At 42.3% G+C, this 16655-nt stretch overlaps 1 protein-coding gene across 1 annotated transcript; it reads right to left on the bottom strand.

Moving 5' to 3' along the window:
* Nucleotides 1-14846: 14846 nt before the first annotated feature.
* LOC132044497 (uncharacterized) lies at nucleotides 14847-16199 on the bottom strand. Its single transcript, XM_059434991.1, has 3 exons — nucleotides 15761-16199; nucleotides 15011-15492; nucleotides 14847-14948 (listed from the first exon to the last, which is right to left on the bottom strand). The coding sequence occupies exons 1-3, from the start codon at nucleotides 16197-16199 to the stop codon at nucleotides 14847-14849; spliced, it is 1023 nt and encodes a 340-aa protein (XP_059290974.1).
* Nucleotides 16200-16655: the final 456 nt, after the last annotated feature.

Genomic DNA, 16655 nt, shown 5'->3' with positions numbered 1-16655 from the left:
TAGACGATTTGAAGCCCCGCCTTTTAATAGAGCGTAATGACAATTTTCGAGAGCTGAAATATTCAGATACACGTGAATATTATTGTGGTTACGTTACGAATGGGCATATCAGTATTCGTGACTTGAAAAATCTTAACACTCCAATCCCAACTAGATTCTCAATGAGCATGCCTCGAACTGATCAAGATTGAGAACAACCGAATGCTAGCACGACGTTGTTGATTTTACATCTCAAGTTGGCCCAAGAACAAGCATCATCAACCGGTAGGATACTAACATCTACGGAAAGAAGATTTGTCTTAAGAAACCCAAGATATTTATCTGAGGACGATTTTGACAACTTCAATTCTGATGATTAATATTGTGATTTTAATCATATTTTTAATTTATGGTAATGTCATTAATTAGAAGAATATTAGTATGTTTAGTTTTGCATTTATTCTTATATTTTATTATTTACTTACTTAAGCGTGTTAGAATTGACAAACATTATATACATAAAATTACATACAAAGTGCAACGAATCACATTTTTATTGAAAACACAAATACTACTACATAAAAAGTGATGATTACATAATACATTAGAAAAACCATAGAAAATACATAAATACATAAAAAGTGAAACTACAAAGAGTAAAAACAAACTACATAGGAAATAATAAACCTAACTGACAATGCAACATTTTAAAATTACAAACAACGACAAGAGACCGCAGATCATCCTCCAAAATTTCACTTTCTCTTTCAAGGCATTTGTCTCGCATTGAGAGTTTCTAAGATTATTCTTGAAAAAACTCTTTTTTTTCTTCCGATTCTTTTAGCAACATCTTCACAAGTTCAATTTTTTCTCGAGCTTCCCTAAGTTGACACTGCAAATCAAACTTCACGGTATCTACATTGCTTCGTGAAGTCGTGGTATCTCCATCAACCGATGCCTTTTTAAACTTCGGCACCACCGTTTTATCTAGGGGAACTTGATCTTCCCACAGAAAATATGTGCACCCACCATTTGACTAATAAAATAACAAATAAAAAATAGGTTTTGTAAAGTAAAAAATGTAGACAATGTGACAAAAACTCTATAAAAAGTTGCAAAATAAACTTACTTCGGGCACATTACAATGCCAAAAACGATGGCCCGGATTTTATTGGGTCCTTGATATTTTGAGCCGGCAATATACACCGCAATAACATACGTGCTATAGCATGAAACGATGATTCAGAGTTTTGAGACATGACTTATGGGTGTAGGGCGGGGCGGTGGTTTAAATTATGACAAAAGTGTAAGAAATAGAGGAGAATAGAAAAGTGGTGAAAAATGGAGGGTTCTGCCCTTGTCTTATTGACTTGCATAACGCAGGAAATTCCTATGTTATACGAGGCAGTATAACGTAGTAAATTACTGAGCTAAAGGACTTAACTGAGTCGTTACAGTTAAGTCCTTTAACACAGTACTTTACTACGTTAAGTAGGGGCGGAACCATCTAGGCCGAGGGGTTCATTCGAACCCCTTTTGCCGAAAAAAGTACTGTTTATACAAGGTTAAAAATATTTTTTATGTATATATAGTAGATGTTGAACCCCCTTTGATTTCTTCGTATGTTTACTTTTTTATATTTTGAACTTCCTTAGTGAAAATCTTGGCTCCACCACTGACGTTAAGGGTCTTTGTTCGGGTCATTTAGGTTCCGGACTTTTTGAACTAGGGAATATTAGGACACCCGATACATGTCGCAAGTCGAGTAGGACTCCAAGTAATAGCGGATAGAATCCTTACAGCGATTGTGTGCAAATAGGACTCTACAACTCTTCTAATACATACCTAAGAGTATATTTATATATGTGTATAGCCTGTACATAAATTTGACAATGAAATAAGAAGCAGTCCCTTTTCAATATATTACCTGTGTTTATTGGAATAGTTTACGTTAGCTCTTTGTTTAGATATGGTTTAGTACTATTAGATTCATCAGTAGCAGTATTTATCTTGTGTTTATCTTCAGCAGTCACTGTTAAGTTAGAATACTTAATTAGTGTTTAATTAGGAGTCTTCTTATTTTCCCTGTAACTCTATTTAATACACTTCCTGCGTTCAATAACAGAGATAATTTTCCAGCACTTCTTCAAGTGTTCATATGGTATCACAGCCAATACAACTCTAACGCGCAAAGATCCAACCTTGTTTTTTCTTTCTCCTTCTCTCTTCTCCAAAACACTCACATGGGTATCAATGGTCACGGAAATAATTTCAGAGCTGTCAATGCTGACAACACAATCGGTACCAACATTATTATTCAGTTCAATCCTGCTTCCCAATTCTTTGTCACAATCCATTTTAGCCTAGTAGGCCATGGCATTTATGGTCATGTGATCATGCTTAATTTATATTCCCGCCTCGGTAGGCGAACCCTTAACTCGGCGTTCTTGATCAATAAATATAATAAATAACGGAAGAAGTAAATGACGTAAGCCTCGGTATAATATAGATAAGTGCGGAAGTAAATGAATCCACCTTGTGGTGTGGAGAAGAGGTGAACTTGATTTTATTTAACATGTTAATTGTATTGTTGTCTTTTGTACGTAAGTAAGGCTTCTAAATATGAATAACTTTATATGATTTTATATAATAGAGCATCTAAATACGAATAACTGCAATTTTGTAATTTTGATGCAACGAATAATAATACATAAAATGTGTCAAATCATGTCTTGAAAGAAAAGACATAAACAATAGAAGAGTCTTCGAGGTCGGCATTTAGTTATTTGATATTGTTGACGCCGTAGTAAAAGGTTAGAATCTGAGAATGCTTATAGGGAAAACTCAAGTGTGTAGAGGCTTGAATAGAGTAAAGGTGTCGATCGGCCACGAGTCGGAGAAGTAGATCGACATGTCGATACTGCGAATTTGAGCCTCGAAACCAAGAATATTCGGTGCGAGCAAGTGCGAAGTCGGTACAAACGACGATAATGGTAGGCATCATGCGTGTATTTTATAAAACTTTTTAAAAAAACCATAGTTGAACATAATTCGAAGGGGTGTGAGATTTTATTAAAATAACGCAGATAAACAAGTAGACCAATCACGCATGAAACAATATAACCGTAACCAAGTATCCATCAACACCTATGTAAGTATCTAACCCCAATATAATAAGTCTGAGTACCGGATCATCACCGGATATTGGCCATGCATGATAATATGAGAGAATGTGTGCAATGCATATGTCAATCATCAACAAGTAACCTCAATGTCACAAGTACCTCAACGAGGTACGCCAATAATATATCACATCACAATACCAACAGTGGGTATGCTAACGTATATCAATAACTCAAGTACCGACTACAGTAGGTATACAACCAATAATGCAGTCATAGTACAAATGCCCAACAACGGGTATGTCAATCCTATCCCAAATCGAATAATAATACATAAAACAAGCAACATTCGCTATCTACCAACTACTTGGAAAACCAAGTGGCATCAAGCCAACACAATTAAACAATCAAACACATATAACGGGGTGGCGAGTCCTAAGCATAGACACACATCGGGGCCCAACCTAAGGCGATATCCGTCGACTTCGCACCGGGTTCACATCGTGTCACAAGTACCTCGACATTATAATCTAAATATGTGATTCACTATACTAAGTCTCACCAAAGGTAATCCATAACCTACCTGGACTGCTAGGTATGCACCACCAACAAGTCACTCTATCTCCTTGCCCTTCCTTTGAAGCTCAGAATCAAAGTAGTCTAAGCATAATTGAATTCTAAATTAGAAATCATGAATAATGATACTAATATTGCTATGATATCAATTAGGTCCAATTTAACCCTAAAAATTAAGGAAACGGGCCCACAAGGGCAAAACGAGAAATTCACGGGTAAAATACCAAATTGAATCATAGGTAATCATATCACACTCATTAATTGTTGATTTAGCTCAAGTATCCCCAAATCTGATTTCTAGTAAAACCCCCAAATTGGGTATGAGCCCTAATTCCCCAGATCCAAAATTCAACGTTAAAAGTGGAAGATATGGGGTTACTAAGCTTAGATTCATCACATTTTAGTATTACATCAATTTTATCAATTATAACCGTAGGGAGAAGTCTCCCAAAACCCTTATTCAAATTCTACTTCTAAGGGATTGAAAAGGGAAGGGATGATTCTAAGCTGATAATGATTAAAGAGAAGTAAGTGATTAGACAAAGCTTTACCTCTAAGAAATTCCTCAATTTATCCCCAAGAACAGCCTTCCCAAGCTCTAATATCGAGTTATGACATAATGAGGTTCTAAGTCTTATTTTAAGACACATTTAATGAAATTTCCTTGCCCATGACCGCCACGGCAAAGGGATTGCCGCTGCAGCGGCGCCGTTGCGGCGTCTGGGGCGCCGCAGTAGTGGTGAGGCCCATTTTACTCATAATCGCCGCAGCGGTCACACCGCCCCGGCGGTAACGCTGGGGCGGCTCTGGTGCCGCCGTTGCGGGCACCAGCCACCAGAAATCTCCAAATTCTCTAAGTCTTCCATCGAATTTTCGGGCTATTTCCGAGGCCAGCTGCTCATAATCCGACCACCTAAACCCATCCAAAAATATGCTATGAAAGCACTCATGGTCTCAAAATTTCCAAAGGAGGTCTCATTGATCTAGTCAACCATCGGTGCTACTTCCATTTCCCATCTAAAGTCCCGAAATGCACTAAAAGCCGCATTGGGAACCGAACCAATCATACATACAAGTTCTAAACAATCATTTGGACCTCTCGAAGTTGACGAAACTCCGAAAAATATTCGTTTGCCCAAAAGTCAACCTCGGGTCAAAATGAGTCAATAAACGCTCGGAAGTGGCGAAAGTGCCAAAAGGACTATAATGACCAAACGGGTCGTTACATCAGATACCAATTGAACCGTTGCTCGTCCTCGAGCAAAGAAAAGAAAGAAGGCAGGGAAATACCTGAATCAGTGAACAAATGGGGATATCGGCTACGCATATCGGACTCAGTTTCCCAAGCGGCCTCTTTCACAGAGCAGTGCTTCTATTGCACCTTCACAGAAGCAATCTCCTTGGACCTCAATTTTTGAACCTGCCTATCTAGGATCGCAATAGGCTCCTCCTCATAAGTCAATTTCTCATCAAGCAATATAAAATCCCAACGGATAATATAGGTACCATCGGCGTGGTATTTCTTTAGCATCGAGACATGAAAGACAAAATGGACTCCTGCCAAGCCTGGAGGCAATGCTAACTCATAAGCTACGTCGCCTATACAATCCACGATCTCAAACGGGCCAATGTATCTAGGGCTCAACTTGCCTTTCTTGCCAAACCTCATAACACCCTTCATGGGTGAAACCTTGACAAAACACGATCACCGATAGCAAACTTCAAATCCCAACCTTCGGTCCCCGATACATCTTCTCTCAAGGGAATAACTCTCCTCTCAAGGGACTCCTTTAATAGATCCGTGTTCCCAGGTCGAGCGTCGAACCCATCGAACCAACCAATCGGAGATCTACATCTCCTACCATATAAGGCCTCAAAAGGCGCCATATCAATACTCGAATGATAACTGTTGTTGTATGAAAATTCCACCAAGGGCAAGTACTGATCCCAATGACCACCAAAATCAATAACACATGCTTTTAACATGTCCTCGAGAACCTGAATGGTCTGCTCGGACTGGCCATTGGTCTGGGGACGGAAAGCTGTACTAAAGTCCAATCGGGTGCCCAACTCGTCATGAAATGCTCTCCAGAATCGGGAAGTGAAGATAGTACCCCGATCAGACACAACAGAGATAGGGATCCCATGTAATCTCACAATATCCCGAATATACATCTTGGCTAAACCTGAACCTGAACAAAGTGAGCGGATTTAGTCAATCGATCCATTATCACCCAAATCAAATCAAACTTGCCAAGGGTGTTTGGAAGACCCGTGACAAAATTCATGGTAATCCTCTCCCACTTCTACTCGGGAATGGGCATCCTCGAAACACCCCCCGGGTCATTTGGTGCTCATACTTTACCTGTTGATAATTTCCACACTTAGCCACAAAATCAACTATATCCCTCTTCATACGACGCCACCAATAGTGTTGTCTCAAGTCACGGTACATCTTAGTCACTCCCGAATGAATGGACTAGCGAGAGCTGTGGGCCTCAGATAAGATCAACTGAATCAGGTCACCAACACGAGGAATGCATGCACGTCCTATAATCCTCAGAATGCCTTCAGAACCAATCACGGCCTCTTTGGTCTCACCTCTAAAAATCGTATATCGAATCTTGCTCAGCTGAGAATCCTCAAACTGATGAGACTTGACCTGATCCAATAACGATGATCTCGCCTCTAGACAAGACAAAATCCTCCCCGAGGTCGAGATGTCAGGACGAACGAAACTGTTGGCTAGAGTTTGAACCTCCATGGCTAACGGACTCTCAGAAACAATCAATCGAGCTAAACTCCCCATACTCACTGCCTTGCGACTCAAGGCATAAGCCACCACATTCGCTTTACCAGGGTGAAACAGATTAGAGATGTCATAATCCTTCAGGAGCTCCATCCATCGGCACTGCCTAGAATTGAGATCACTCTGGGTAAACATATGTTGAAGGCTACGGTGATCGGTAAAAACCTCACAATGGATGTCGTACAAGTAATGCCTCCAAAGCTTCAAGGCGAAGACTACAGCCAATAACTGCAAATCATGGGTAGGGTAATTCTTTTCGTGAACTTTCAGGCGGGGAAGCATAAGCTGTCACTCTGCCCTCTCTGCATCAACACCGTGCCCAAACCCGTACGGGAAGCATCACGATAGACCGCGAAGTCCTTGCCTCCACGAGGTAAGGCTAGGATTGGGGGTTGTGGTCAAAAAGAAGCTTGAGCTTTTGAAAGCTCTCCTCACAATCATCCGTCCCTTTGGAAGGGAACATCCTTTTGAGTCAATACGGTCAGGACGAAGCAATGGCGACAAAACCCTTCACAAAACGGCGGTAATAACTAGCCAAACCCATAAAACTATGAATCTCGATAATAGTAGTGGGCCTCGCCCAACCCCTCACAGCCTCAATCTTCTGTGGATCAACCATAATTCCCTCATTGGACACCACATAGCCTAAGAATGGTACAAACTCTAGCCGAAACTCACACTTAGAAAATTTGGCAAACAAACTATGTTTCTTTAACAACCCAAGGACGGTACGAAGATGGCTCTCATGCTCCACTCTACTCTTGGAATACACCAAGATGTCATCAATAAACACAATCACAAAAGAATCAAGGAACGACCTAAAGATGCCATTCATCAAGGTCATAAATGCGGTGGGGCATTAGTAAGCCCGAAAGACATCACTAGAAACTCATAGTGGCCATATCTCGTCCGAAATGTTGTCTTCAGAATATCCTCCGCCCTAATCTTCAACTGATGATAGCCGGAACACAAATCAATCTTAGAAAACACCGAAGCACCCTGAAGCTGGTCAAATAGATCATCAATACGAGGCATAGGGCAATTGTTCCGGATAGTGACCTTGTTCAACTGGCGGTAATCAATGCACATCCTCATGGTCCCATCTTTCTTCTTCACAAATAACACTGGAGCACCCCAAGGGGAGACGCTCGGTCTAATGAACCCCTTGCTCAATAAATCCTGCAATTGTTCCTTAAGTTCTCTCAACTTGGCAGGTGCCATCCGATATGGTGGGATGGAAATAGGACGAGTACCCGAGTCCACGTCGATATAGAAATCAATGTCACGATCGGGTGGCATACCTGACAAATCTGACGGAAATACCTCCGCGAACTCGCTCACAATAGGAATAGACTCAAGGGATGGAGATGCAACAGTCGTATCACGAATATGCGCCAAATACGCTAAACACCCCTTACTTACTAACTTCTTCGCCGAAGGAAGGAAATATAATCTTCTTCGGAGCGGGACTAGAGTACCTCTCCACTCAAGCCTAGGGATGCCTTGGCATGGCTAAAGTGATTGTCTTGGCGTGACGGTCCAAGATCGCATGATAAGGAGAAAGCAGGACATACCCAATATAATATCAAAGTCCACCATATCCAGAATCATCAAATCTACCCAGGTGTCATACCCCATAAAAGTAACTAAACAAGATCGGTAGACTCGATCAACAACCACAGAATCTCCGACTGGAGTAGACACATGAACAGGTATATCTATGCTATCACAGGGTAAATCCCAACCAAATGGCATGAAATGCAAAGACATACAAATAAGTGGATCCAGGATCAAATAACACAAATCTTTGCTACTATGACGGACGAAATGGTGCCGAGATCACATCATCCGAGGCCTGCTACCTCGGGCCTAGGGAAATAAGTAACAATGGGCTCCACCTACGCCCGGCCTCGGGATCCCCCTCTCGAACTGCGAGTACCCCTCCCGACTAGGAATAGAATCATGGAAAGTACCGCGCCCGAGCACCACCTCTCTCTGCAAAAGTCCCTCTCGACCACCGATGATACGAGTCCTCGGCGGTGATAATCTCGCCTAGGTCGGGGACATCTCTTGGCAATATGCCCAACCTCCCCAAAGAAACAAGTAAGAGGAGTCGAATGCGGAAACACGAGCGAAGACCCGGATGAAGCCGGTCCCCGTCCGGCGGTCTAGAGAACGAACTCTCGGGAGCTCTCGTCTAGGTGGCTCACTAGAGGAAGTCGATAAGGCGAATGTACGGGACGACCGGAATAGGGCCGAGGTGGCCTCAAAAGCCCGACCGGTGCCCTCGTGCGAACCCCCAAAGGCGCGAGTCGACGTGGCCTCTTGTCACCACCACTAAATGTACGGTAAGCGCCTCAACCATCGAAGCATGCTCAATAATGGACTCGGAAGGAAGCCCCCATAGACTCATCCGAAGGCAAGAAACGTAGAGAGCCCACTAGGACAAAGCGTCTGATCCTATCAGCCTTGGTAGGAATCAACGGAGTAGAGTATCGCGCCAAATAGAGGAAACGGGTCACATAAGACTCCAAAGACATGCCCCTCTGCTCCAGGTGTAGAAACTGCTCTCTACGAGCCTCTCTTAAAGATCGGGGCACATACTTCTCAGGAAGGCCCGGTAGGGGGCGAGTCCAAGTCAACGGAGGAGAACCCTCAAGTCTACACGACACGAAATACCTCCATCACGTCTTTCGTCGCCGGAAGTGGCGGTAGGACACATAATTAACGCCGTGGGTCTCCACTATCCCCATACAGTGCAGCAACTCATGCATATCATAAATAAACTCATAGGCATCCTCAGATGAAGTACCAGAGAACCTCGGCGGCTCTAACTTCCTGAACCTCCCCACCAGATCCTAATCGGCAGTCATAACGCGCCATCCATGGGCCTAATATCCTCCCCAAGAGCGGGTATAGCATCAATGCGGGAGCCATAGGCGCGGCGGGATGTGCTACCCGCGTGGGTCCTGCTCGGGGTCCGTGCCCCAACCCTAGTCGTGAACCCCCGCGGGGTAGTAACACCAGCGACCGCCTGCTGGGCATCAAGATGAAGTAAGATCCTAGCAATAGTGTCATGCATGGCCTGGTCAGAAGTAACCTCGGGCTGTGTCCGTGCTGGGGTCACGCCATCCCCTATAGTCTGGTCTCCACCCGGCTGGTGCTTGGGCTCGGGAGATGGAGACCTCTCTCGTCGCTGGCCCACCGTCGGAGCTCTACCCCTGGCTGGGGCAGCCCCGCGGCCTCTCACTTTGCCACGTCCTCTGACTGTAGCGCGCCCTCGGGTGCCAGCCATAGCTGCGGGCTCTGGCACCTGACCTCGGGCCATAGTAGCTCGAGTCCTCACCATCTGTGAGAGAAGAGATAAGAGTCAGATACCAATTTGGTCTTTCCAGATACCAATTTGAATAAAGTAGCACGATGGAAAGAAAGAAGATGAGATTTCCTAAATGTCCCATACCCTCCCGCAGATAAGTACGGAGCTCATCGTACCGATCCACGAGACTCTACTAGACACGCTCTTGTATTAAAGATCGGGTAACCTAGGGCTCTGATACCAACTTGTCACGACCCATTTTAGCCTAGGTCATGCGGGCACCTACCATTTCTACCTCGGTAGGCGAACCCTTAACTCAACGTTCACAATCAATAAATATAATAAATAGCGAAAGAAGTAAATGACGTAAGTCTCACAATATAGTATAATATAGATAAGTGCGGAAGTAAATGAATCCACCAATATCTGGTCTGGTCATACAAGAGCATCTAAATCCGAATAACTCTAGTCTGAATAATAATACATAAAATGTCTCAAATCATGTCTTGAAAGAAAAGTAAGACATAAACAATAGAAGAGTCTTCGAGGTCAGCGGACGCCATGCTCACCCTGAAAAACTCAAGTAGAAGCTGAGGAGTCGCTTAGCCACGAGTCAGAGAAGTAGATCTAGCTTGATAATCTGTATTCATAAAAGAATGCAACAAGTGCGAGTCGATACAAACAACGATCTTGGTAGGCATCATAGGCCGACTAAGCATAGTTAACACAATTCAAAAAATAATGCAGATAAACAAGTAGAACAATCACGCATGAAACAATATAATCATAACCGAGTATCCATCAACACCTATGTAAGTATCTAACCCCAATATAATAAGTCAAAGTATATCAATCCTGGAACAATCAACCCAATAAAATCAACAACACAATCCACCACAATACAGTCATCACGACATCTCGCTCAAGTCATAATGCAATGCAATGCAATAATGGTATGAATGTGATGCCATGCCATGCTATGCAAATGAGATGTACACATGTACTCCGAACGGAAATATCGACGTCTCGGCAGCACAACCCAGTGTGACTCGCGAAGTCTGAGTGCCACCGTCCCGAATCTTTGTCAAACGGACGGACGGGACCCGGCTAATTGCTCACGGGGGAGTCTCACCGGCACCACTCTGGGGGACCCGCGGAGCCCATGCACTACAATCGAATCTGGATAACATCGGAATCGGCCATGCACAACGATGCCCGAATATAACCATCGGATATCGGCCTCCTCACAATCACTCAAAGAGTTGTCAAATATCAGTTTCATAAATCAACGATTCCGGAATTGAACCTCGGACATCGGCCTCCTCACAATCACTCAAGTAAAAGAGTTTATCAAGTATCAGTTTCATATAAACAACGATTCCGGAATGGATCTTCGGACATCGGCCTTTTCACAATCACTCAAGTAAAAGAGTTTATCAAATATCAATTTCGCTCAATCAACGATACCGGATCATCACCGGATATCGGCCATGCATGATAATATGAGAGAATGCGTGCAATGCATATGTCAATCATCAACAAGTAAGCTCAATATCACAAGTACCTCAACGGGGTACGCCAATAATATATCACATCACAATACCAACAGTGGGTATGCCAATAATATATCATATCACAATACCAACGGTGGGTATGCCAATCATATATCAAATGTATCATATGTACATAGTACAAATACCAACAACGGGTATGTCAATCCTATCCCAAATCGGGACAACAAGCGACATTCACTATCTAACTATACATGGCATCAAGCCAACACAATTAAACAATCAAAACATATATAGCGGGGTGGCTAGTCTCAACACACATCAGGGCCCAACCTAAGGCGATATCCATCCCAACTTCACACCCGAAGGTTCACATCTGTCTCCGACATCATAATCTAAATATGTGATTCACTATACTAAGTCTCACCAAAGGTAAACCATAACCTACCTGGACTGCCGAATCGCAACACCAACAAGTCACTCTATCGCCTTGCCCTTCCTCTGAAGCTCAGAACCAAAGTAGTCTAAGCATAATTGAATTCTAAATTAGAAATCATGAATAATGATACTAATATTGCTATGATATCAATTAGGTCCAATTTAACCCTAAAAATTGGAAAAACGGGCCCACAAGGGCTAAACGGGAAATTCACGGGTAAAATACCAAATTGAATCCTAGGTAATCATAACCCAATCATTAATTGTTGATTTAGCTCAAGAACTATCCCCAAATCTGATTTCTAGTAAAACCCCCAAATTGGGTATGAACCCTAATTCCCCAAATCGGAAATTCAACGTTAAAAGTGGAAGATATGGGGTTACTAAGCTTAGATTCATCACATTTTAGTATTAACATCATCAATTTTATCAATTATAACCCTAGGGAGAAGTCTCCCAAAACCCTTCTTCAAATTCTACTTCTAAGGGATTGAAAAGGGAAGGGATGATTCTAAGATGATAATGATTAAAGAGAAGTAAGTGATTAGACAAAGCTTTACCTCCAAGAAATTCCTCAATTTATCCCCAAGAACAGCCTTCCCAAGCTCCAATATCGAGTTATGACATAATGAGGGTCTAGGTCTTATTTTAAGACACATTTAATGAAATTCCCCTGCCTGTGACCGCCACGGCGAAGGGATTGCCGCTACAGTGGCGTCGCTGCGGCGCCTGGGACACCGCTGTAGTGGTGAGGCCTATTTTACTCATGAATGCCCTAGCGATCACTACACCGCCCCGGCGGTACCGCTGGAGAGGCTCTGGTGCCGCCGTTGCGGGCACCAGACACCAGAAATCCCCAAATTCTCTAAGTCTTCCATCGAATTTTTGGGTTATTCCTGAGGCCATCTGCTCATAATCCGACCACCTAAACCCATACAAAAATACACTACGAATGCACTCGTGGTCTCAAAATTTCTAACGGAGGTCTCGTTGACCGAGTCAACCACCGATGCCTACTTCCCATTTCCCATCCAAAGTCCCGAAATGCACCAAAATGCATTGGGAACCAAACCAATCATACATACAAGTTCTAAACAATCATCCGGACCTCTCGGAGTTGACAAAACTCCGAAAAAGGTCTATTGCCCAAAAGTCAACCTCGGGTCAAAATGAGTCAATAAACACTCGGAAGTGGCGAAAGTGCCAAAAGGACTATAACTTTCAAATGAGTTAGCCACTGCCGGTGCCCCTATGTCCAACCCTGAACTCATCATCAAAATACTCAGTGGTCTTGGACCTGAGTTCCATGAGATCTTTGTTGCCATCCGTGCACGTGACACGACTGTCACTGATGAAGAATTGTTTGAAAAACTACTTGACCATGAACTCTTTCTGCGTAACGAAGGATGCTAAGAAACTGTGCAGCCCTATAACCGCGATTGCCACTCCCACCAAACCTAAGACCAATAATCGCAACAATCGTAGGTAGAACAACAACTCTCAGCAATGGTGCCAGAATCCACGCCCCAACACTTAACAACAGTAGCAGTCAAACATGAACTCAAATACTGTCACTCGCTGCCAACTCTGTAGCAAGATTGGCCACACCATAAATGTTTGCCGCTCAAAGTCACATAATCACCTTGAAGCCGAAGCCCACTATGCCGCTAGATTCACTGCCACTACCAACCCTTGGATAGTAGACTCAGGAGCCACCCATCACATCATAATGGAGTCACACAACCTACGATCATACCACGGTAACGAGGATGTCTCCATGGGTGATGGTAACAAAATTCCTATCTCTCACACTGGTTCTACTCAGTTAAATGCATCAAATAATATTTTTAAGCTAACCCACACTCTGTGTGCCCCATCCATTTGAACGCAAACTTGTCTTTATTTCTAAATTTTGTCAAGATAACCTAAAGTCTAATGAATTCTTTCCTTTTGATTTTGTTCTAAAGGATCTGCAAACGCGGAAACCGTTGGTGCACGGCCGGGAGAACAATGGACTATATAAGCCCCAAGTTCACGTGTCCACCACATCAACTTCTATCTCTACTTGGAATCATCCCCACTCTAGAGTTCTTAGGTTTATTTTAAATAAATTCTCGCTACCCTTCCATGAGCGAGACAAATTTTCTTATTAGAATTCTAGCTTATCTAATAAAGCCCATCGGCATCCTTTTAGTCAATTAACTCTGCGTAGCTCTAAACCACTTCAAATTATTTTTAGTGATCTGTGGGGGCCCTCCCTGATTTTATCTCTTGATAAGAAATTATATTACTGCATCTTTGTTGATCAGTACACAAGATACACTTGGCTCTACACATTAAAACTTAAAAGTGAAGTTAAAGAGCTCTTTCAAAAATTTCACCCTTTGATGGAAAAACATTTTGACACAAAAATTCTATCCCTATATACTGATGGTGGATGAGAGTATAAGAGTCACGACTCCATTCTCTCTCTGCACGGAATTGAACACCTTTCTACACCGCCTTATACGCCTCAATGAGTTGCCCTTGTTGAACGAAGGCATCGTCATATTATTGAAGCTGCAAAAACTCTTCTATATGAAATAGAGGTCGTGGCAGATCATCTCGAGGACAAGGAGGTTGGGGAGGCAGATCCGCCAACTTCTCAAATTTTTGAAACTCCCAAAATTCTGGACAATCCTGGCAATCGGACACGCGATCGAGGTGCCAAATATGCAATGACACTAATCACCTTGCACCGACTTGTTTCCAGCGTTACAGTCACACTATAAACCCCGCTGCTTATGTGTCTCATCAGTCTCAATTCGTTTCAGTTCAACAATGGTATCCAAATTCAGGTGCAATTCACATCACCCCCGACCTTTCTAGCCTTCAATATGCGGAGGAATATAAGGGACCCGATCTAGTTCATGTGGGGAATGGTCAAGGTCTGCTTATCTATCATACCGGTAAATCCTTTATCTCTTCTCCTTCTAAAACACTCACTCTTAACAACATACTTCACGTTCCCTCGATTACAAAACCCCTTCTTTCAGTTCAAAAGTTTGTCAAAGATAATAATGCTTTCTTTGAATTTCATCTATTTTACTTTTTTGTTAAGGATCGAGCATCCCAGAAACAACTTCTTTCAGGTCAGAGCAATGATGGCCAGAATTTCGTGGGTTCTCCAATCTTGTTGATCCTAGAGGGGCCAGTTCCTGGAGCAGTTAAGAAGAAACATTTGTTGTTGTTCATTTTCTGACCAGAATTCCTTTCATACCAATGAATTTGCTTCATGACCATCTTTAAAGACTTGGTGTTGCCCTTTGGAAAATATCACTAAGCCATCTACATAAGAAAAATGGTTATTTAGAGGGCCTATCTTTGACATAGAGAAAGGAATAAAATGATCATTGGAATTTAACTCATTGAGCAATCTAGCTAAAACTTCTGCTCCTATAATGAAAAGAGAAGGTGATAGAGGGTCTCCCTGTTTAAGGCCTTGACTTGAAGAGAAGAAGCCATTCCTGGTGCCATTGATAATAATGGAATACCATACATTTGATATTACTTTCATCAGCATATTGGAATCATCATCAGAAAAACCAAACTTTTGTAGCAGAGCAATCAAAAAGGGCCATGACATCCTGTCATAAGCTTTAGCCATATCCAGCTTGATCACCATATTTCCTCCCCTGTTAGTACATTTAATATCCTGCACAATCTCTTGTGCTAGCTGAATATTCTCGGTAATAAGCCTTCCTTTGAGAAATCCGCTTTGATTATCAGAGATCATTATGGGAAGCAAAGGATTGACCCTTGTAGAAATGATTTTGGTAACTATTTTACTAGAAAAATTACTGAGGCTGATAGGCCTAAACTTAGAGAAATCAGAGGGGCATTCTACCTTGGGGATTAATACGTAAAAGTATGTGCAAAGAATTTTGTTAGTTTTCCTCGTAAAAGAAAAACTCAACAAATTCTATCACAACTGTCTTGATTATGTCCCAGCAACTATGATAAAACTTACCAGAATACCCATCTGGCCCTGCGGCACTATCAACACTCATGTTGAACACAGCATCTTTGATCTCATCTTCTTGAGGACAGCTCAGCATATTGTTGTTATCCTCAGAACTGATACATCTAGGTATGCAATTAAGAATGTTAGTATCTACACTGTTAGGATGGAGGTTGAAAAAATTGTCAAAATGCTTAATGGCCACTTTTGCCATTTTTTCATCTCCAGATACCCATCTTCCTCTATTGTTCTTGATTCTATCCAGCTTGAGTTTCCTTCTCCAGTCCCTAATTATAGTATCAAAATATTTGGTATTGCTATCCCCTTCTTTAAACCATCTGACCTGGAATTTTTGTTTAAGAATATCATCCTGTTTGTTTAACCAGGATATATACTCAGCATGGCCTCTATTTACCTCTTCTCTACTATTTTCAGTCCTGGCCTCCATGTCTAAATCCTCCAGGATTTGCATTTTATTTTCCCAGACGTCGGTATTTTCATGAACATCTCCAATCTTATTTCTCGACCAAGTAGCAAGTCTTCTCCCCAATCTTTTTAGCTTTTGATGAAGTCTCTGCATTGGGTTCTTTGTCTATGTGCAGATTCCAGTCACTTTGAACAACTTCCAAGAAATCCTCTTGACAGGTCCAAAATTCTAGAAACTTGAAGTACTTGATGCCCCCCACCTGATCATTCTTGCATCCAAGAAATAGAGGTCTATGGTCAGAACCAACTCTCAACAAGTGTTTCACAGTGTTAGAACTATATTTTTGTGCCCAATGATCATTTATGAAAACTCTGTCAAGCCTATTCCAAATCCTCAAGCTTGGCCTCCAATTATTGCACCAGGTATAATTGGATCCTGAGTAACCAATATCCGCCATACCACAAGAGTCCATACATT

This window comes from Lycium ferocissimum, unplaced genomic scaffold (genome assembly GCF_029784015.1).
Source record: "Lycium ferocissimum isolate CSIRO_LF1 unplaced genomic scaffold, AGI_CSIRO_Lferr_CH_V1 ctg4666, whole genome shotgun sequence".
NCBI lineage: Eukaryota > Viridiplantae > Streptophyta > Magnoliopsida > Solanales > Solanaceae > Lycium > Lycium ferocissimum.
Note: the sequence above shows the minus strand (reverse complement) of the source record. Positions and strands in the feature narration are given on the sequence as shown.

Excerpts from the sequence above, each read along its gene's own strand:
- LOC132044497 (XM_059434991.1), bottom strand. The coding sequence starts at position 16,199 with ATGGAGGCCAGGACTGAAAATAGTAGAGAAGAGGTAAATAGAGGCCAT. Across the intron at positions 15,493-15,760 it reads AGGGCCAGATGGGTATTCTG|GAAGGCTTATTACCGAGAAT; the intron begins GTAAGTTTTATC and ends GATTTCTCAAAG. Across the intron at positions 14,949-15,010 it reads GTCATGAAGCAAATTCATTG|GAACTGGCCCCTCTAGGATC; the intron begins GTATGAAAGGAA and ends TAACTGCTCCAG.